At 41.9% G+C, this 20499-nt stretch overlaps 1 protein-coding gene across 1 annotated transcript; it reads right to left on the bottom strand.

Moving 5' to 3' along the window:
* Positions 1 to 250: 250 nt before the first annotated feature.
* tmx1 (thioredoxin-related transmembrane protein 1) lies at positions 251 to 5426 on the bottom strand. Its single transcript, XM_083684135.1, has 8 exons — positions 5250 to 5426; positions 4653 to 4768; positions 4414 to 4459; positions 3853 to 3981; positions 3376 to 3421; positions 3017 to 3118; positions 2809 to 2875; positions 251 to 2351 (listed from the first exon to the last, which is right to left on the bottom strand). The coding sequence occupies exons 1-8, from the start codon at positions 5420 to 5422 to the stop codon at positions 2113 to 2115; spliced, it is 918 nt and encodes a 305-aa protein (XP_083540261.1). The 5' UTR covers positions 5423 to 5426; the 3' UTR covers positions 251 to 2112.
* Positions 5427 to 20499: the final 15073 nt, after the last annotated feature.

Genomic DNA, 20499 nt, shown 5'->3' with positions numbered 1-20499 from the left:
ACTCAATGCTTGCCACAGGAGAAATGCATATACAAAGGGCTATGGTTCTGTCTGAAGTCATCAAACAGTAAATTCAGTATTATAGTAGATCTTAGAAACTATAGTTCTTTGTAAACTACTACATAACATTATATAGAAATTCTCTTTTGATAGCACCATTGCATTGATTAAGTCACCTGAAAAATGTGTGTCGCTTAAATAGAATGACAAAAGTAAACAGAAAAAAAGACAAACATGGTTGGTTCAAACATGAGTTGATTTTTTTTATTTAGAGAAATCTTGATCACACAATAAGGAGCACAATTAACTCAGTGCTGTAAGTTTCATCTCTGTTGAGTTGTGTACACCTGAAGAGGAGGTGAGAAAGCTAGAAGCTATGAATAATATTCTCAAACTTAACCACTGTTAATAGATTTTGTGTGGGTGTAGCCTCACATAATTTGCCAATAGCTTGGGGAAAATCAGCAGGTAAAACATAATCTCTGAAAAGTCGTAATGAATAAGGGCATCAGCAAAACTAAAGTGAGGAAAAATAGGCGAGATAAACACAGGTCATTTCAAATAATTTCAAAATTTGTTTTGTGTTGTCAGTGTGTATAAGTTCTTACAGACTGATGAAATGTTACAATGCCACTTCTATGGGAGATGAATACAATTGGATACAGAGTTTGAATTGTGAGAAGAAAAAATAACTGTTGTTCAACCTGCCCACTCGGAGAATTCAAACTCTTCAAAACCACAAACCTATCCCAGAAACATGAATGATGATATGAAGTTGGTTTTCAAAAGACCGTATCATCCCACCCCAACCCCCCTGCAATTCCACAAACAGAGCAAACATTGAAACTTTCGAACAGAGTCACCTTACACGTCACATTGTTTGTTAAAAACAGGGGGCCAGAGTCCCTGGTGAACTGCCTTAAAAAGTTGTAATGGCATGCAATGTATTGTGTCTGATGGCTGACAGAACACTTCCAATCAACAAGTAACTGTTTGATACAGTAACATGGAAGAAAAGCACAGGTAAACACAACATTAAAAACAAATCCCAAAAACATCGCACTGCCATCTTATCAATGAGGTGGATACAGCTGACAGTGGAGAAAAATAAAAGGTTATTTACATTTACAGCACATAATCCTCAGTGATCCATATTCAACAACATTCACCAGGGTAGCACCACAATCCTCTTATACTGGAGTGTGTGACTTCACAAAAAAAATCTGGCTTTAGATCATAGTTCTCTCGCACCAGGGAATAAGTGGTCCAGTTTTATGGAAACAGAGCAGTTGGTAGAGCGACTGGCTGCATTGCTCAATTGAAGTCATCATCTTGGTGTGATTGCTGATTATGGAACAAATGGATAGATATGAAGGTGGTCCCTGCCCCCACAGAACTTGAATCATGGATTCCTGGGTCAAAAGCATGCTAACTTCACTTCACACACACTATGAGTGAAAAACAGAACACCCAGATTTACAGTTCCTCACAAAATTCAACCGCTCTCTCAATCTGAGGCAGTCCCCTTGCTCACTCCACACTCCCTCCCGACTCTTTCTCACAACAAAGCATTAAGGGGTACCGTACAACACTGTCTGGGAAGACTTGGAAGAGAATAAAGGACAGAATTTTTGAGGTACAAGTGATGGAAATAACAAAGAGTAATAATATATTAGGAGGAAAATATACAATGAAAGAAATGATGGGTAAACACAAGCTGTATATATACTTTGTTATCAGGGATTAAGATACAAAGAAATACCAAAAAAGAAGATGCATAGCATAAAACAGAAACGGCAAAATCCAGTTCTACTGCACTTCATACCTAAACCTCACCCCGTTGATTCATTTCCAAAAGGGACAGAGAACTGGTGTTAGGAGTGGAGTGTTGCTCCTCCAGGAGAGGCTGCTGGTGGTGAGAGCAGTCATGAGAGTCCAATGCACTCCCAGTGAAGCTGAGGGAGAAGATAGGAAGCAAGGCATCGCCGGGCCCGGGGCATTGTGGGATCCCTGCTGTAAACACTACTGCTGCTCAGGACCAGGCTGCTCCACTGACTCCACGCTGCTTTTCCCATGGGAGTAGGGGGCAATCTGCAGTTCCCCTCCAAGCCTCTAGGTGTCCTCCTCCTCATCCTCGCGGTTGCCCACAACCCTCTTTCGCAGGGCGTCGTCTGGGTTACCCTGACCTCTTGGCTCTGGGCGGCCCTCGGGAGACCCTCTTCTCCTTCTCCTCCAGACCTCATCCTGTTCCCCATCCTCTTCCTCATCTTCATCATCGTCTTCCTCACCATCAGCCTCTTGCTCTTCCTCCAACTGCTGAATGAGCCTGGCTTGTTCCATTGTTTGTTTCTCTATAACATAACATTATCAAACACATTATACACTGCACCCGCCATGCCACTGCTACAAGGCTACAGCACATAAGATAAAGTTAGGCCCCGGCTGCACCAAACTATGCTATCCATTAATTACGGATTGAGCCAATGGTTTCTCAATGGGAGTCATCCATTGACGGACAACAGAGAAGACAAGGGTCTGTCCGTGCCCGTTCACACATTTGGGCAATTTTTTTACAGACCAAAAAAGTTCTAAGGAGTTGAACTTTCCACAGTCCATTCGTCAATAAGAAACTAGGTTTCGTATTGAGTTGCTAGGGTACATTGTTCAGTTGCTAGGTTACACTGTTCAGTCCCGAATTTCACTGATTAAATCGGATAGTGATTTCATCGGTATTCGGTTTTCTGACAGTTTGGTGTGGTCAGGGTCTTACACATCCTGGACATCAAGTCACTGTCATCTATTACTCACTCTGGTAGTAGTTTGGAGAGGAGAATCGACGTGATGGAAAGACAAAATCAGCGATGAACACCAGTATCTAGGAACAAAAGAAAATCGTAATCACGTGACCAAAGTATTTGTACACAGGTTCCTCACTCGGCACAATATGAATATCATGATGAATAATATCGATTTCTCTATCCCCATGTCTCCAGCAATAACGTCATACTTAACGTACCAGTCCCAAGGCAAGGCCAGAGAAGAGAGTTGCCAGGCCAAAGATGACATATGAGCCCCACACTGGAATCCCCAATTGCTCCGTCAGGTAGTTATGACAACGCTGGAAGGAAGAGAACAATGTTATTCTGACATCTTGGCAGCAATGTGGAAAGCGGGTACACCACAATCTCAAGATGCACACTTATAACCTACCAATGTGCAAAAAGACCATACTTCACTTAGAACCACTGGTTGATGTAAAAGTACACATCCTTCCCATACCATTGGCTTTGTTTAATACCTTCATGTTTTGTTCATCAGTATGTGGGTCTCGAAAATGTTTGAGCAAAACAGAGGCGGCGTCAGCTCAGCACTCACCCGAATGAACATTGACAGCTTGAAGAGTGCCGACATTGTATTCATCCTGAAAAAGAAATACCAAGAAGTTACCAAGAAATCTAATCAACTGTTAAATCTTCAAACCCTGACATGGTGGATCAGTCAGCGACCAAAATAGAGAGGAGAGTGGGGAATACTCCGGAGTGTGTTTGGTGTAGGCCTCTCTCTAAGCAAAGTGTAATAACAAATACAGAAGGGGTTGGAGAACTATGTCTGATACTTCCTGTTGTTCTGAAGTGTTCTGATAAGAGACAAGAGTGGTTGTACTACTAGATAGGTATGTGGCCATCATGAGAGGTCTCTTCATGGAAATGTGTGAAAACACACTTTAGACAAATGTACTTGTTGTAAGTCGCTCAGGGTAAAAGCATCTGCTAAATGTCAAAAATGTAAAATGTAAAACAGTATATTCAGTCACATACAATCTACATAAGCACAGCAAATACAGGAACTCACAAAAATGAAGATGGTCCAAACCAGGAAGACACAGGCTCAATCCCCTGCCACTTCTTCTCATCGATGAAGCTCAGGAAGTCATCTTTAGTACGTGCTCCATGGTACCTCCGAAACACACCATCCTTACAGCTGACACACACACACACACACACACACACACACACACACACACACACACACACACACACACACACACAAAGTTACACACCGCACAGGTCTACCACATGATTTAGAACACTATCACTCAATTTAGAACACAAGCAGGTTATTGGCCCATTGCACCCTACACCATACCATATATGGACATGCAATTATTCAACTGCTGACAGCAATATTCTGGGCAACGCAAAAGACAAATATGAATGATTTCCCGCTATGGGAAGGTTAACATCTCTTACAGCATCTCACTCTCCAGTGAGAGAAATTAGCCGACATGTGGTTTTAGACAGATTATCTTATTTCCTCATAAGACTGTGTGAGCCTGTAGTCTAGATAGTGCTCTACTGTGGCTGAGGTTAGTGAGGCTGCAGTTAAGCAGAACAGGAAGTGAGAAGAACTTACTGGTAAATAGTTGGAAGTGAAGTGATAATGAATCGACCACTCAAGCCTTAGACAAGGGGAGAAAGCAGAGTGTTAGTGTAAGGCCATTATGGTGTAAGACCATTACAAGTTTAATCTAATTTTAAGACATTAGCCTATATTGCAATGTATGAATTGGCATACATTGTCAACAGGACAGTCAGGGCACTGAATGCCTCTGTAAAATTAGACAAGTCATTCAGCGGTCAGGCAGAGCATACCAGGCTGCTCTGTGACGTCCACCTTGGCGATGTTGACCCCCATGTCCTCCCCCCACTCTGCAAACTCATTCCACACCGGCTGGAGTTGCTGGCATGCCGGACACCAGGGTGCAAAGCTGGGGAAGATAAAGGTGGGGCCAAACATAACGGTGTCACTGAGTTTTGTAGCTAACAGAGATACAGAGTGGCAAACATGACGACTACAGAATGCCTAACTAGCCGCTTGGACATAAACAAGTACAGAACTCAACCAATGTATTTCCAAACAACGCAGCGGGGAGGGGGGGGGGGGGGGTCGTCAGTTGATTAGATCAGTAGCTAGCTAGCCAGCTACATAACATTACAGTCCTGTCAAATGACCGCTTACATCAACAGAAATTCCCTCTGGCGTCTCGGCACAGCCAGTAGCCACAATATTCAGTCATGACAAAATATAGCTATGCTGGAGTTGGTTAGCTCAGTAAGATGAAACCTCGCTCTCTCGTGAATGGCGCTATATTAAATCAGTGGTCAAAACATGGCAATTCCAGACTTGATGTTGGTACTGTAGCCAGTTAGCTAGCTCGCTAAAGCTACGTGGCTAACTAGCATACTTACAATTCTATCATCCATTCTCCTGCTAAGATGTCCTCCCAATTCCCGTCAGTGACCTCTTTGAGACTGCTTCGTTTGGCCAAAACTGGCTGCGACGTTAAATATATCACAAAAATAACAGAAAATGTTAGGAGATGAGGTTTTGATCGCCATAGTGAATCTAGCAAGGGCGCCATGTTGTTTAGGTCAACTAAGTCTGTCCCTAACTTCCGTTTACGCTCCCTTGAAACCTCCCCTCTGTCAGTTTACTGATGGACAACTGTCAAAGACAGCTGTAAGAGGGGTAGGCCTACTGCACTTTAGAAATACATGTTAAATATATTTCTACATAAATACATTACCTATATTTATTGTGAGTTTCCTGCATTGTTTGCTGTATGTAGTCATGATAAGCTATATTTATACGTTCAAGGTTACAACTGTTTTTGCAAATTGTACTTTTATACTGACAGGCGTTTGAAATAATAATCTTTTACAAAACATATCAGTCTACTTCCACACAGAACTAAAATCTACGTTCAATCTTCAGATCATCAGTGGTCGTATGTGTACCAGCAGATGGCACTGTTGCCTGTAAAGTCAGAGCACAGAAGCGAGAAAACACGAGTCCAGTTCAAATACTTTTGAAATGCATCCTCCCTTCCTTGAAGTAACACTGATTTGGATTGGTCTGTAAGCTTTCCACTGCATTGCTTTGACCAATTAAAATATATCTTTTTATTTCAAGGAGGGGAGAGAAAAAAATAATATGAGTGAATGAGTGTTAATAAGTTATCTTTGTTGAGCTGAGAAGCTTTAGGAGAGAGAATCAAAGTGGGAATCAAGAGAGCTCTGCACACCCTAGATACAGATATTGAGACTATGATTCATGCCTTTAACCTTGGTCTTTGTTTTGATTTGCTATTGTGTTTTCATAATAAAGTTCAATCCCATGTGATTCTGGAGAAGGAAAACACAGCAGTGCTTGGTGATATTTAGGCTGAGAACCCAAAGGCAGATACGCAATTATCAGCACATCTCACTTTCTAAGAATACTCTGCAGATGACGCACCTTTTGTGTCCCTATGATAGCCCCTTCCTCCTGCCATCACCTACATGTATGCTCCAATTGCAGAACAAAATGAAACCTTTTTCTTCCCCTCCACTGCTGTATTCTAGTTCCCATTCAGCACACCCCAGGAAATTATTTAGGCAATCGGCCCAATGATGCTCTTTGTGCAGATGTTCTTCTTTTTTCAATACAAGAAATTTAAAGATTGAATGGTGATTATGGAAAAGGAATAGTACACTGTTTTTTTTCCCTCATAGCTACAATACAACCACTTTTGTCCCGTCGTAGTGCCGGAGTGCTTGTTGAGTATGCTAACTCCTCTGTCAGAAGTGTGGACAAGCTCACAGAGGCTGTCAGTGTTGATGGAGTCCAATGATTCAGAGGTTCCTGATGAGTCGATGATGAGTTGAGAGTGGCTCTGCGTAGGTGTATGGAAGTAGAGTGGGAGCTGTAGTTACGTGCTCTTAGCTCTGCTAAGCCTCTCACTCAGTAGCTGCAAAAAATATGACTTTTTCAAAGAGGAACCGGTTTTTCAGGGAATAATATCTCTCTCTCTCTTTCTCTCTCTCTCTCTCTCATCGTACTGGTGTTGGTGTACGTACTGTATAGTGATTTAGTATAGTTTGTTTTTATGTTTGTTTTTGTAATGGAGTGTCGTATAGCGTGGTTTGTTTGTGGTTGGGGGTTCTAAGGGGATGGGGAGCATACACCAGAGCATATATTTCCCTTTCATTATGTTACTTACATAATATATGCACCATTTAGCTGATGCTTTTATCCAAAGCAACTTACATTGCAGTGAGTGTATACATTTTTCAGTATATATGGTCTCAGCAGGATTCAAACCCACACCTAAGCTGTTAGCACCATGCTCTACCAACGGAGCCACAGAGGACATTTTGTGTTGTGTGCCTTCCTGATTACACATTTGCACATCTAAGGTAGGGGTATGGGCTGTGCAGTGTCAGGAGAATAAGAAGTCTTTATGTGAACCGGTGGTTGAGGCTGGTCACACCTGAGAGCTGAAATGCGCCATGTTAATTACAGATGAACAGCAGCTGTTACTGGAACCCCAACAACATCTGGAGCTTCTCTAATGTTCTTAATTGCTTGTGTGGTTTCATATTTTGTTGTGTGTCCTTACGTACATATCACTCTACGCTAATGAGGGGTTGCTGTACACCTGTGCACCAAATCTCAGAGGCATCTGGTCATTACAACCAAACTGTTTATGCATTGAAAAAAAAAAAATCATAATTACAATTCACATGTCACAGTACATAATTTGTATATAACAGCGTTCATTCATCTGAAAGCAAATTTGCCTAGCGACATGACATTGTGCCTCCTCATTGTAGACATGAACTGCCTATTGACCCAGAAATTAGCCCCAACGGGTGGTCAGACCATTGTCTTTGTCTTCTTTCTCTCAGGCCCTTTAGTATGTGGGGAAAGCGAAGAGGGAGCTGAAAACTAGGACCACAGAACACAAGAGAAATATTAGGAACCATGATGACAAGTCGCCTGTGGCCATACACTGGCCATGAAATGTGCAGTCATCCAGGGAATAGGGCTGGTACAGCCACTCAAGAGAGGGGGAGATAGGGATAGATTATTAATGCAGAGGGAGGCATATTGGATAAACTGCTTGCAGACTTAGTGCCCTAGAGGCTTAAGTGAGGAATTCATTTTGTGCTGTTTTTAGTGCATTTTTAGAATTCGTTTATATAATGTTTTATTATTTTTCTTTTATCTTTGTGGGTAATATGATATTGTACATAATCTGATTGGTACTATTATTATTATTATCATTGTGAAACACTTGAAGATACAGCATGACGTAGTTTATATATAGGAGCCTTTTGTTCTCTAAATGCTGAGGAAGGCAAAAGCATTTAATTGCTGCTATCATTATTAATTAAAACTATGAACAGTGATTCCAGTGAGTGCAGGTTTTTTTCCTTGTTTCAGTGTTGGTATAACCATGGTCTTTCCTGGGTCATTCAGCAGATCAGCCGGGTCCCTACACCTGGGCTCTGCTCTCTAAAGGGGGTATAGAGAGGGATAGGCAGTAGCTGTAGGCGAAAGAACATGGTGATCAGTCTTTCAGCCAGGCTCCCGTGCTCAGCGTCATTAGTGAGCACTGTGACATGCGTGGGATGGTGGTGGCTGGGGAGCCGTGGCTGTGATCCCTGCAGAAATAGGCTGTTTTTTATTGCTTTCTGTCTAATCTGTCCTTATTTTACATTTTAATCCCATTACTGATTTTCCTGCACAGAAACCAAGATGAGTTGTTGTTTTAATGGTCTCTGTGATGAGGATAACACCTTCTGCTCTGTCTCTGTGCTGTAAATCTTCCCCTCACCCCACCTGCACATTGGTGCCCACAGTCACACCTCCTCTCATTTGTGGAGCCAGGAGAAAGATGGGTGTGCAGCTTTCTGCGGTCTTCAGCCTGCACGCTTGCAGAGGTGTCAAAGTGTCAAGCGTTTTTTGAAGCCTCTGGCCATTGATTCATGCCTCTGTCTCCTCCCATAGACGTCTCAAGGCGCCGCGGGACCATCATTTGTTTTCTCTCTCTCTCTCTCTCTCTCTCTCTCTCTCTCTCTCTCTCTCTCTCTCTCTCTCTCTCTCTCTCTGTCGCTGAGGGGGACATGGCTCCTTGTGGTACTGTTGAGTTGCTGTGGCACAGATGATTAGTGGTATGTTTACTCACACAGTATGCATTATTAATACAGATGCATTCACTTATGGAGCCTCTGATGGAACACTGATGCACTGTCTCATCAATCTACTGCTAACTTTTTGTTCAAAAATATCCCAATTTGACCATTGAGAGAGGCATTGAGAAACGCTGAGCATTTCTTGTGTACTTTTGACCCATTCCCTGGTGCGTATAGTGTCACAGCTACTGGACCATCAAATTGACAATGACCAATCTCTGACCATTGAACTACATGGAATGCACAGTGAGCACATGACAGTATAAAGCTGGGTCCTAAATGTGATATATTACCTCAGATGCAGGACCTAAAGAACCATATAAAATGGTGAGCTGTCCGTTTTACCTTGCTGGAAAGCATGTTGATCTATCTTTTTGCTATACTACTGTGAGATCTGTTTATGATGTGATGTACTGTATGTATTGGACTTTTATTTTGGCACTCAGTATACCTGTATTGTTACCATGCCTTCCGTCACCTACTGTACCAAGGGAGTAAACTGAATAGAAGTCAGGATTGAGAGTGCTCTTTATTTGGATAATTAGACATGGCCTACAGTTAAACGTTCAATATGTAGACATTCATCACATAGATTAATGTATAATGTAGTAGCTACAGTACCTGTAGGATGTTTGTTCCTGGGTTGTAGGTCAGAGTGTAAACTGACCATTAGATATCCTAATCTGTTTAACCGGTTTACTATAATCTCACTGGAACATTGCCTATGACAGTCTCTGTATATGGTTCCCTCTCTTGCTACTTTCAACTCTACCTTTATGCACAAGGTGTGATATAACATTGTGTGTGTGTTTGTACTGTATGTGTTTGAGTGGAGTTGAGTGGAGTGCAAACATATTCCGATACCAGAGTTTGGAAGGGACTCTGCAGTGGTCTGAGAGCCAGTTAAGTCGTGTTGTTGCAGTATAGAGAGGGGAGTGGGTGGGGGGGGGGGGGGGGGGGTTGAGTCGTGACGCAGTCGTCAAACTGGATCAGTCGGGTAGTGGGTCATTGGGCCGGGGAGACCACCGATTCTCAGAGACACAGGCACGCACACCAGCACCAGCCTGATACACTCTATTCTATTTTGTATTGGTTGGTTCCTCTTTCAGCACAGACCATCATAATGTATGCCTGCACACACAAACCCTGCTTTACCCTGAAGGACATGTCTATCAATGCAATGTTTATGTGTCATTTTCACAGATTTACTCATATATGTTAGATATGTATATAATGTTCAAAGCAGTCAGTCTGGAATAGTTTATACTGTATGCAATTAGACTGATTTAACAGAGCGGACCTCTTACACAGAACTGCACTGCAGACTCTTGGTCCGATCAAAATCCAGTCACCTTCACAATCCATACAGTACCTTCCTAACACAAATCAATTTAAGAACAGGAGAGATTGTGTCTTTCCACAAGACTATGTAGTTAAGATTAAGATGAGAACTGCAAAACCATTCACATTTGCTTCAATGCTTTGCTTGCTATTACTTGTGAAATGATTGATATACTTTTGGTAAGAGAGCGTTCCATCAAAGCTGAATCTACAGTATGAGCAGAGATTTTAAACAGTGGAAAAAACGAGGTCACTGATATTCAAATGAGTGCAATTTATTTTTCATCTCTCTGATATTTTTCCTTCACATCTGAAGATAATAAAGCACCTACAGCATTGGGTTCATGACAGGAAAAAGATACATTATGTGCCTCAAAGGCTGTGAAACATGGCCAAAAAGATAATTTGTTAACTTGTGCATGTTGGGTCTGTGAAAGGGAAAAGAGCGAACCATGGAGCTCTTCTGTGCCCTGTAGATTAGTTCAGGAAGATTCTTGGCTAATAGTATGAGGCCAAGGATGCTGTGCTCTCTGAAACACAATCCGCAAATGTGTCAGACCACAGCAGGGGAAAGAAATCTCCTCCAGTCCTTTAATTGGATTTGCACGTGTGGAAGAGGGCCTGGATTTACCCTGAACAATAGACAGGATTCCTGTTCATCCTTCACTGCCCATCTTTTTGTTCAACTTTCTCCCATTCTTACTTCCACGCCACAGAGAAGCCAGACAGCATAGCTCATTATGAAGGCGGGTTGAGGAAATTGACAGTGTCAGATGAATCTATCGTGGGAAAGAAGAGATTCCAGCGGAATGAGACTATCAAGAAACACTTGCCTCTCCTTCTGCTCATTATGTATATCCAGGAGAAGAGTCTTTGTAACTTTACAACATGCATCCAATGCACCCTAAAATGGACCTGTCCATAGCTTTAGAACCAGGGGCAACCTGGTATTACCTTGTTTTCAGACCCCATCAGGCTGATTACCTCAGTGAGCAGATAGATGTTCAGCACTCAATATCTATTAAATCTCCCCTCCCTCTTCCTCAGAATCCACAGTGGGCAGAAAACCCAGCCTGCACAGGAGGCAGAACTAGTCATTGCTGTAACACTCAGAACCATCATTAACATTCACACATCCGAACGTTGCTGCTGACGCTCTCCAGCATGGATGGCAGCTTTAATTGCCAGTTTTGAAGGTGAATGCATAGGTGCCAACCATGTGTGACAGGAAACAGTGAAGCAAATGGCATGTTATAATTGACATTTCTGTTATCTCATTTACGGCTCGTGACACTGTTAATGACATTGTTAATGACGAGACCTACAAAACATAAAAAAACGACGGTTTGGGGGAAAACTGTCTTTGTGGCTCTCTTATTTAGAAAATGTTCAATATTTCAACTAGTCTTGAGTATTTCTTGTTGCATGTTGGTTTTAAATAAAACACAGACTTTTCTTACGGCTGACAGGTTCTTTCCCTGTAAGAGAAGTGTGTTTCTGTATGGGTGTGCACACACCTGTTAATGTGTATACAGTATACATTTCAGTGGTCTGTAATATTGATGAAAGTGTCCTGTTGCCCCTACATTCTGTCAGGCTGTGTTAATTGATCGGTTAGTCATTGATTTTGGATCAACTGGATTTGAAAGGCTCAGCGCCCCCCAGGTCCTCTGGTTAGGAAAGACCCTGTTCAGCTCTGATCATGTACCGGTGAGCAATACCTTTCTTCCCACTACCAGCTGCAAATGAGGTTTATATTGAGAGGATGTACTAATTGGTTTCTGTGCTGGTGTTAATGTGTATTGAAATTTTTTTGCTGTTGGCCAATTCTGTGGGATGGGGGGTGGTGGTTATAGCATTATAGCATTATTACCTCCTTAAGTCATCATTCCACCATCATGTCCATGAAATATGGAGAAATTAACTCAGTAAAGACCTGCAAGTGACCCAACATAAATTAATATACTCTTTGTGAAGGAGTAGTCCCTCACCAAATTCATTTTTTAAAATGTCTTTTAAGTGGTGGGGCATAGGCCAACTCGTTCAATATTTCCTGTATTTTTCATTTCAACTGCCTCCTCCATCCCATTTTGGCATTTCAGAGAGTGGACTTCCTGGTACAGTATATAGACATAAAAGACAAACAAGACATTTATATAAGAAAGATATAATTCATAGTTCATCATTCGTGCCCAATGCCCATGTATGTACAGCACTGTACGGTCAGTCAGTGACTCAATGAATTGATGACGCATGATGATCTACGATGTCTGAGAGAGTGGGAAATTCGGAAGCAGCAAGTGGGAGCAGAGGAAGGGCAGGAACGGAGGAGACAGCTTGAATAGGGGAGGTGGGAGGCACATAATCAGTCATAAACACACAAAATACACTCACTCATTTTTAGCCATATTGGTTATGTAAGGCGCTGCCTGCCTTCAGCAAAATACACAAGTAAATCCTATCCCTTCACAAATATAAAGCCCTCTTTTGAAGCATTGTCTTTTAGTACTATATGACGTGGAAGATGTCTCCTCTTATAGCTCAACCTCCTCTTATGTAGAACAAGTCTCCCCCCAGGAATTTTAAGAATGAATACATTTGTGCTTAAGAAATGCCAATAATATATAATAACATGTATATGTAACTATGTCAAATAGTAATGAGAGGGAAAGAGGATAAAGTGAGAAACTGAAATATTAATGAGAATAGTGCCAATCCAAAAATAGCGAACTATCTGCCACAAGGATAGCCATTAGAGGTAAAATGTGTGTAAAACGTTGTCCTTTGGTGCTTTCCTGTGTTGTAGTGTCTCCCCTCTGCAGGTTGAATATGATAATACTGAGGGGGAGGCCTGACATTAAAGTTTAAAATGTGTTCATCTCCAAGCTTTCAGTGTTGCTTAGTGTTACAGTTCTGAGTCCCTTTGGGTCCTTAAAAGGGAAGTTTTTGAAACTTAGCTGCTTTGGCCCAGTTAAGCCTTCTATTCCTGTGTACTTCCCTCCTCAAACTGGCCTCAAAGAGCACCTTTTCCTGAAAGGTGTGGCTTCAAAATTGTATTTTCTTTGAAAAGCAGTGTACCATCAATAAGACAGCACTGTACTCTATGTAGCAATAACAGGGTTGTGATCTGTGAGACATGCATGCAAGCCTGAGTGACCAGTTAAGCCTTCTATTCTTGTATACTTCTCTCCTCAAACTGGCCTCAAAGAACACCTTTTCCTGAAAGTTGTGGCTTCAAAATGTAATTTTCTTTGAAAAGCAGTGTACCACCAATAAGACAGCACTGTACTCTATGTAGCAATAACAGGGTTGTGATCTTTGAGACATGCATGCAAGCCTGAGTGACTGTGCGTCTTGGCCACTTACACAGTCAAATATCACCCTCTCTCTCTCTCTCTCTCTCTCTCTCACACTCTCACTCTCACTCTCTCTCCTTCTTTACTCACATGCCCTGCAGAGGAGGAAAAACTAGAGCAAAGCTCTGCTGCAGCAAGGTTCTCTCTCTCTCACCAGCCCATATATATGTGAGAAGGAGACAATGAAGGGGAACAGAAAAGAGACAGATAAGATGAAACGGCAGAGAGAGTGCTGAAAAGGAAGCTCGTCTCCTTATGATTACTTCAAGGTTACTATACCTGCTATATTAACCTCTATACAGTGTTGTATGATATGTAATTTGTTCTGTCTTTGCTAGAGTCAGGGTCTACACTGCCTGGAGTGCAACAAAGAACATGTCCTTGTTTGCAAAGGTCAGGAGAATTTTAACAAACCCTTCCTCCATTTAACTGCCAAGGCCGTCGTTAAAATCGTGGTGTTTCCAGTCTAATCTAACCCCCTCTGTGGTGCTGATTCCCTGTCCCTCTCAGCGGCTGTGTTCACCAGGGAGGTTACTGCTCCCCAGAGAGCTGCTCTGAGTTGGTATTGCAGTCGAGAGCCATCAATAAGTAAATCAATAGAAGCTAAGCCAAGCCCCAGCCAAGTGTACGTAGGAGGTCAGTCCTCTCCCCCACACTATCACTGCACAGACCAGAGATTACCGGTTGATTCAGGGTGACAGTCTTAGTCTGTGGAAGGTAGACTACATAGGACTACACAGAGAGAAATGAATTAGGGGTCTATATGAAGGGCCATCAAGATGATCCAGTTGTAGGGAATGACTTAATGAAGGGTAAACACGACATGCTGGTCCTGGTTGATACTGCATGTGAATCCCCTTCATTTGACAATAGAGAGGGAGGACCACAGCCGACAGTACAGTAGCTGTGGGGGTTTGCTATAGTATAGAATTTCTGGTTTTATGAGATTTAATCCCAGGGTTTTCCATTGTGGCGAGAGAAGGAGCTATATTTTAACTCTGGTGTTGAAGGGTCCTCATATTGGATAATAAGGTTTCACATGCTTAAATCCCTGGGCTTTATGATGTGGAGAAAGGACCATATCTCTTTCCAGCTCCTGATGGGTTTCTCATGCTTTATGTCCACTGATATACACTGTCATACATTGTTGATTGGGGCAGACCATGTTTTGGTCCCTTTACCTGTCTAGTGTGAATGCTTGCAACATTCCACCTTTAAGTGTATGATTGTCAAACCTATAGAAAGAACATTGTTGTGGTTTCCTAATAATGGCATCTATTGGTTTCCCCAAGGTAGCCTTAACTGTACACATTAGAACGGCCATACACCTTGTTTCTCCACTTTCACCACCTCTGGATTCTGGCCATAAAGGATTCCTTTGGCCTACAACACTGTCACTAGAAGGCCAGATGATAAATGGTGTGCCTCTATTCCACACTGCAGTAAATTGGGCCTCAGTCCTGCCACTAAAAAGACCCTGTTTCATTACCAAACAGTGGCTTGGTGGGGGCTGGGAGGGTGCTGGGGAGATGATTTAACACGTTGACTTGCATCACATGACTCTAATCATCAAGAGACCAGTGCACACATTGCATTTTCAGCAGATGATCACCCCAAAGGGAAATGATGCTGCCTGTTGTGGAATAGAGTACAATAGTGGGTATGTAGCCAATAGTATATCCTATTTGTTTAAACTTGTATGGATTTTTTATTTTTTAATCAGAGCAATTTTCTAAATTATACTGCCAATGTTTGGATGCCTAATGAGTTGGATTCACAGTGGAAAGTGTAATACTTTGGGAAGGCCGTATATATGTTTCTCAACATCATTTGTTTCCATTTTCTTGACATTTCCTAGTTATTGCATCATTCTCTGGAGGACGTGGGGAGGCACCAGGTCGATAACATTAGCTCTACAGTCTACAATGGAGCCTTGCCAAATGTTGTTACTGCAAACCCCTCAAGACTGATTTCTTCATGGACCCACTTATTGAAAATTATGCTTCAAAACATTTCACTAACGTGTACACACTGGCACCCTATTACATACACTCACCGAACACTTTATTAGGAACACTATACCAATACTGGGTAGGGCCTCCCTTTGCTCTCAAAACAGTCTCAATTCTTCGTGGCATTGATTCCACAAGATGTTGGAAACATTCCTTTGAGATTGTGGTTCATGATGACATGATTGCATCACGCAATTCCTGCAGATTTTTCAGGTGCATTTTCAAGCTGTGAATCTCCCGTTCAACCACATCGCAAAGGTGTTCTATTGGATTCAGATCCGGTGACTGGGAAGGCCACTGAAAAACACTGAACTCATTGTCATGTTCATGAAACTAGTTTGAGACAACTTCTGCTTTGTGACATGGTGCATTATCATGCTGGAAGTAGCCATTAGAAGATGGGTAAATTGTGGCCATGAAGGGATGCACATGGTCAGCAACAATACTCAAATAGGCTGTAACATTCAAGCGATGATTGATTGGTATTAACAGGCCCAAAGTGTGCCAAGAAAATATTCCCCACACCATTACACCACCTCCACCATGAGAAGGTGTACAGGTGTTCCTAATAAAGTGTTATGTGAGTGTAGTTCAATACAGCTCTCTCTGTCAAACAAAATACATATCTACAGAAAGAAAAAACGGTTCCCAATTCCTCAGGTTGCCTGCCTGGGGTTAACAGAACTTGGAGAACTCCCCATGCAACAGGAGAGCTGAGCTTAGTAACAACTCCCCGACCCACTTAGCTCCATTAGAATAAAAAATCATTAGGCTATTAATTGCCACTCAATTTCCCTGCAGAGCCTGGGTGATTTGCACAGGGTGGTGGATAGCGACACTGCACGCATAGCCCTGCTCACATGTCTCCAACCAACACACACACACACGCACACACACACACACACACACACACACACACACACACATATGCATACACACATACATACATACACACACACACACACACACACACACACACACACACACACACACACACACACACACATAAGTCCTATTATACTTATAAGTGTTGTTCTCCATTAGCAATGCAGCACGGTGTTGTCTGTTCCAGCATGTGAATTCACAATGACATGTGAATAAGTGCATTTGTTCACATTAGAGAAAAAAAAATCATCAAGGACATACAAAGGGGCACTTTCATTTCAAATTGCTTAGATTGCTACTCTGCTTCTCACATCTTCATCTGAAAGCATTGCGCGCAGCCAATGAGAGCTGTGATGAGAAACACATCACCATGACATTCTAGTCATCGCTCTCATTCCCTGCCAAGGAAAAATAATTTAATCTGCTTCAACAACAAAATGATGTTTCATTTCAACACGATGTGCGAAGCGAGATAAACAAGCAGACGCCAGGCCCACCATACACTCTCTCATTAATCATTAATTGCATTGGATCAATGATGATTCAACTAATGTTCTTTCTGTCGCTGCACAGTCCATGTTCATACTGCGCTGAGGACTCTCATGGGCACACAGCAACAGTCAAATAAAAAGATCAATAACTATGCCTTAATTATGAAGGCACTATCAATTTGTACATAATGATAAGATGATAATGACACGCTAGACTTATGTTCATGTGTTTTTATTCTCCATGGTACTGGAGTATAGACTTGCTTTAGTTTCATGAGCTTGCATTTATATACATGCATTGCATCTAGATACTACCTAAAAGTTTGAGAAAATGTTTTGGGTTAAAAATTCTAATGAATGCAACACGTCATGCTGTATATCCCATAGGACTGACCAACATTTTAGGTATTCACAATTGGCTGATATTTTGCATGAAAATGCATTTTTCAGTGGAAATAATGAAGGGTATTGTCATCTTAGAGGAGACTTTAAGGCCACAGATGGTACTGAGAGATTTACTAAACATTCTGCCAGCAGGATGAGAGAGGATATCTGGGAGGGAGAAAGTACGTGGGAGGGAGCTGTCAGAATGTTAGCAGTGTGGGTTTGGGCTTTTGTTTGGCATGAAAGGTGCCCCCATGGTGAAAGGACGCTGCCATACAGGATCACAAAACCAGGTCGTGCTAATTTGAGAGCAGCTATTTTCTAGATGACAGGGTAACCATAGCTACTGTACTTACAGTAGGCACAGTAGTTCATACAGTATCTGCAAGTTCATCCTGGGTTCTGTGTAAATGTGTCCACCATTTATTGAAAATTATTGGAGGGAAAGAAGGCATTTGACTGGTTGAGCAGCAAAAAATATAACCACATTGTCAAGTTTTTGACTTGATTCAAGTTCCAGAACATCAACCATGTTGACACTTCAACCACCTCTTCACTGAGATATCTCAGACAGACAGACAGACAGACAGACAGACAGACAGACAGACAGACAGACAGACAGACAGACAGAAACGGACAGACGGACAAAGACATGCCAAAGCCCAGAGGCAGTCATGTTGACTCAGGTCAATAGGACAGCGGTTCTACTGCTCTCTGCCCTGCTCTGCTGTATAATTTTGGACCCAATATAGCAGTCCACTCCACAGTTACAGGAACTTCATACTTTTAGGAGCCAGTCTAGCCTGGCTCCTATCGAAACCTCTCTAACAAAACAAAACATTGCCATTTAAAAGCTTGTCTGTAACTGATATATTATCCTTCATTCAGATACTAGACATAGGAGGCATCAGCACAACCCATTAAGTTCTGTATCTATCCTACATCCAGGGGGCCACAATGGTCAGACATTGTGTGTCTACATACACAAGAGATCTGTCAGCTCTATGGTGGAGAGTGTGTGGTGAAGAATAGTGAATAGACTGAATAGCTCACAAAGGACTCCATCCAGCCTTATCAACGAAGGGCAAACCCAATAAACTACGTGAGCTCCAACCGACCACACAGAACCGTGATGAGAATATAATTTAGACTGAAGCTAGAACAGAGTGAGAGCCCGAGTTGTGCTTGTTACTGTGTGTACATCTGAGTCCTTAGGCACTGTGCATTGGTTCTCACTGTGCCTCTTTCAAATCTGCTCAAGGCCAGTTTATAAAAGTCTCCAGACTCAAGTTGGCACTTAAACCAAATGAGTAATTTTGAAAAGTATAAAAGGATGTGAACTCTGCAGGGGAAAGGAATCTGTGGAGATTATTTCCAGAGCCGAGTGTGTATATCCTGCCGGGATTGGCAGTAAAAACAAAAAGAGAAGAGACTGGGACTTTAACAGGATTGGCTACTTGCTCTGCACAAAGCCAGCAGGAAGAATCGGGAGACGACACAGAGTGCCCCCATACTGAGTAGATTACACACATAACATCACCATCCTAATAGTAGCCGTGCCAACCACATACACAGCAAAAATAACCACAGTACTTGTCCCTGATTTCTCCTGTGCCAACAATTTGGTCAATTTTGGGGTTCAACATTGTTATTGCACAGATATTACAATATTTCTGTCGTGACTGTGCGACAGCCCATTGTTTATTTGTTCATGGATGTGCTACAGTGCCATCCCATTCTCTGAACTCCTTCTCCAATGTTGACCGGATTGACAATCAAACATAGAAATAGTCTAATTCATACAAATATAAAGAGCATTGCTCATGTACAAAAACCTGAAAGAAGCCTATCTTTATGTGATTATTTCATGCATGAAGACATATGGACAATAAGCTTTTAACTGGTAAAATATTCGATTTTAAAACATCTACAAAATCATGCAATGAGCACTTGCCCTCTCTATTTTCACACACCACAGTGGCAGATATTCTGTTATATATTATTAAGAAGTACAATTTGCCTCATTTCAAGAGCCCCCTTCTTCTCAAGGCTAGATTCAGAGTTTGTTGCCATGGAAGCTTTAGAAATGGGTGCACTTGTGTGACCCTGCTAAGCCAAGAGCATTCTCCAGCATCTCCATCACAGTCGGTTCATGGGGGGTTGCTCTTCACTTTGTTTTCTCATACAATCTGGTTGTCTTTGTTCATGAGTCCATCAATAGAGATTATTCTTGGTCCTCCAGTTTCTGATATAATGATTGCCCATAAATTGCCCAGTTCACGTACTTCACTTTTAAATGAACCCACCCATCCAACAACTTCCCAGATTAATCACTAATTTGTTGGTGGATGGGACGTTTGTGTTATATATAAAGGGAATTATGTGTTATATGGGAAGTCAGAATATTCTATTATCTCGTATGTATAACTACTTTGAACATACATTTATCATTCTAAATTATTGTTATAACATTAAAAAAAAATCACAATTATGAAAGTATGTCACATGTTGATACAACTGGAGTAATTAGTCTACAGCATTACTACACAGGTAACAACAAGAAGAGAATGTTCATTCTTAGTTTAGACTTTAGACAGTGTAATGTTTGCTTCTGATTAATCCGTTAATATGGCATGTTCGGTTTCCAATCAATATCAATTAAAGTGTTTTGTACCCAATAAGCATATGGAATGCCAGAGAGCGCACGTGACGTGACTGGACCGTAACCATTACAGTGACCGCTGTATTGTCCAATGGCTGCTTGGTATTTACTAATGTTTGCCATCCTGTCTGTCTATAGGCTGACAGTTTGTTGTCTTGGTTTGCCTCCACAAGTAGCCTACCAATGCCTTTCCTTCAAGGTTGCATTTGCTCTGGTGGATGCGACGGAGCGGACTGTACCGGCAGTGCAGAGCGTGTCTAGCCGTTTGAGCGAGATAACCAATTACGCAATATTTTATATTTTAGAAAAAATATTGACAGATAGGCTTCTGTTTCTCTCCGAAGAATA

The sequence above is a fragment of the Argentina silus genome, assembly GCF_951799395.1.
Source record: "Argentina silus genome assembly, chromosome: 13".
Classification (NCBI taxonomy): domain Eukaryota; kingdom Metazoa; phylum Chordata; class Actinopteri; order Argentiniformes; family Argentinidae; genus Argentina; species Argentina silus.
This window is presented reverse-complemented; position numbering and strand designations above follow the sequence as displayed.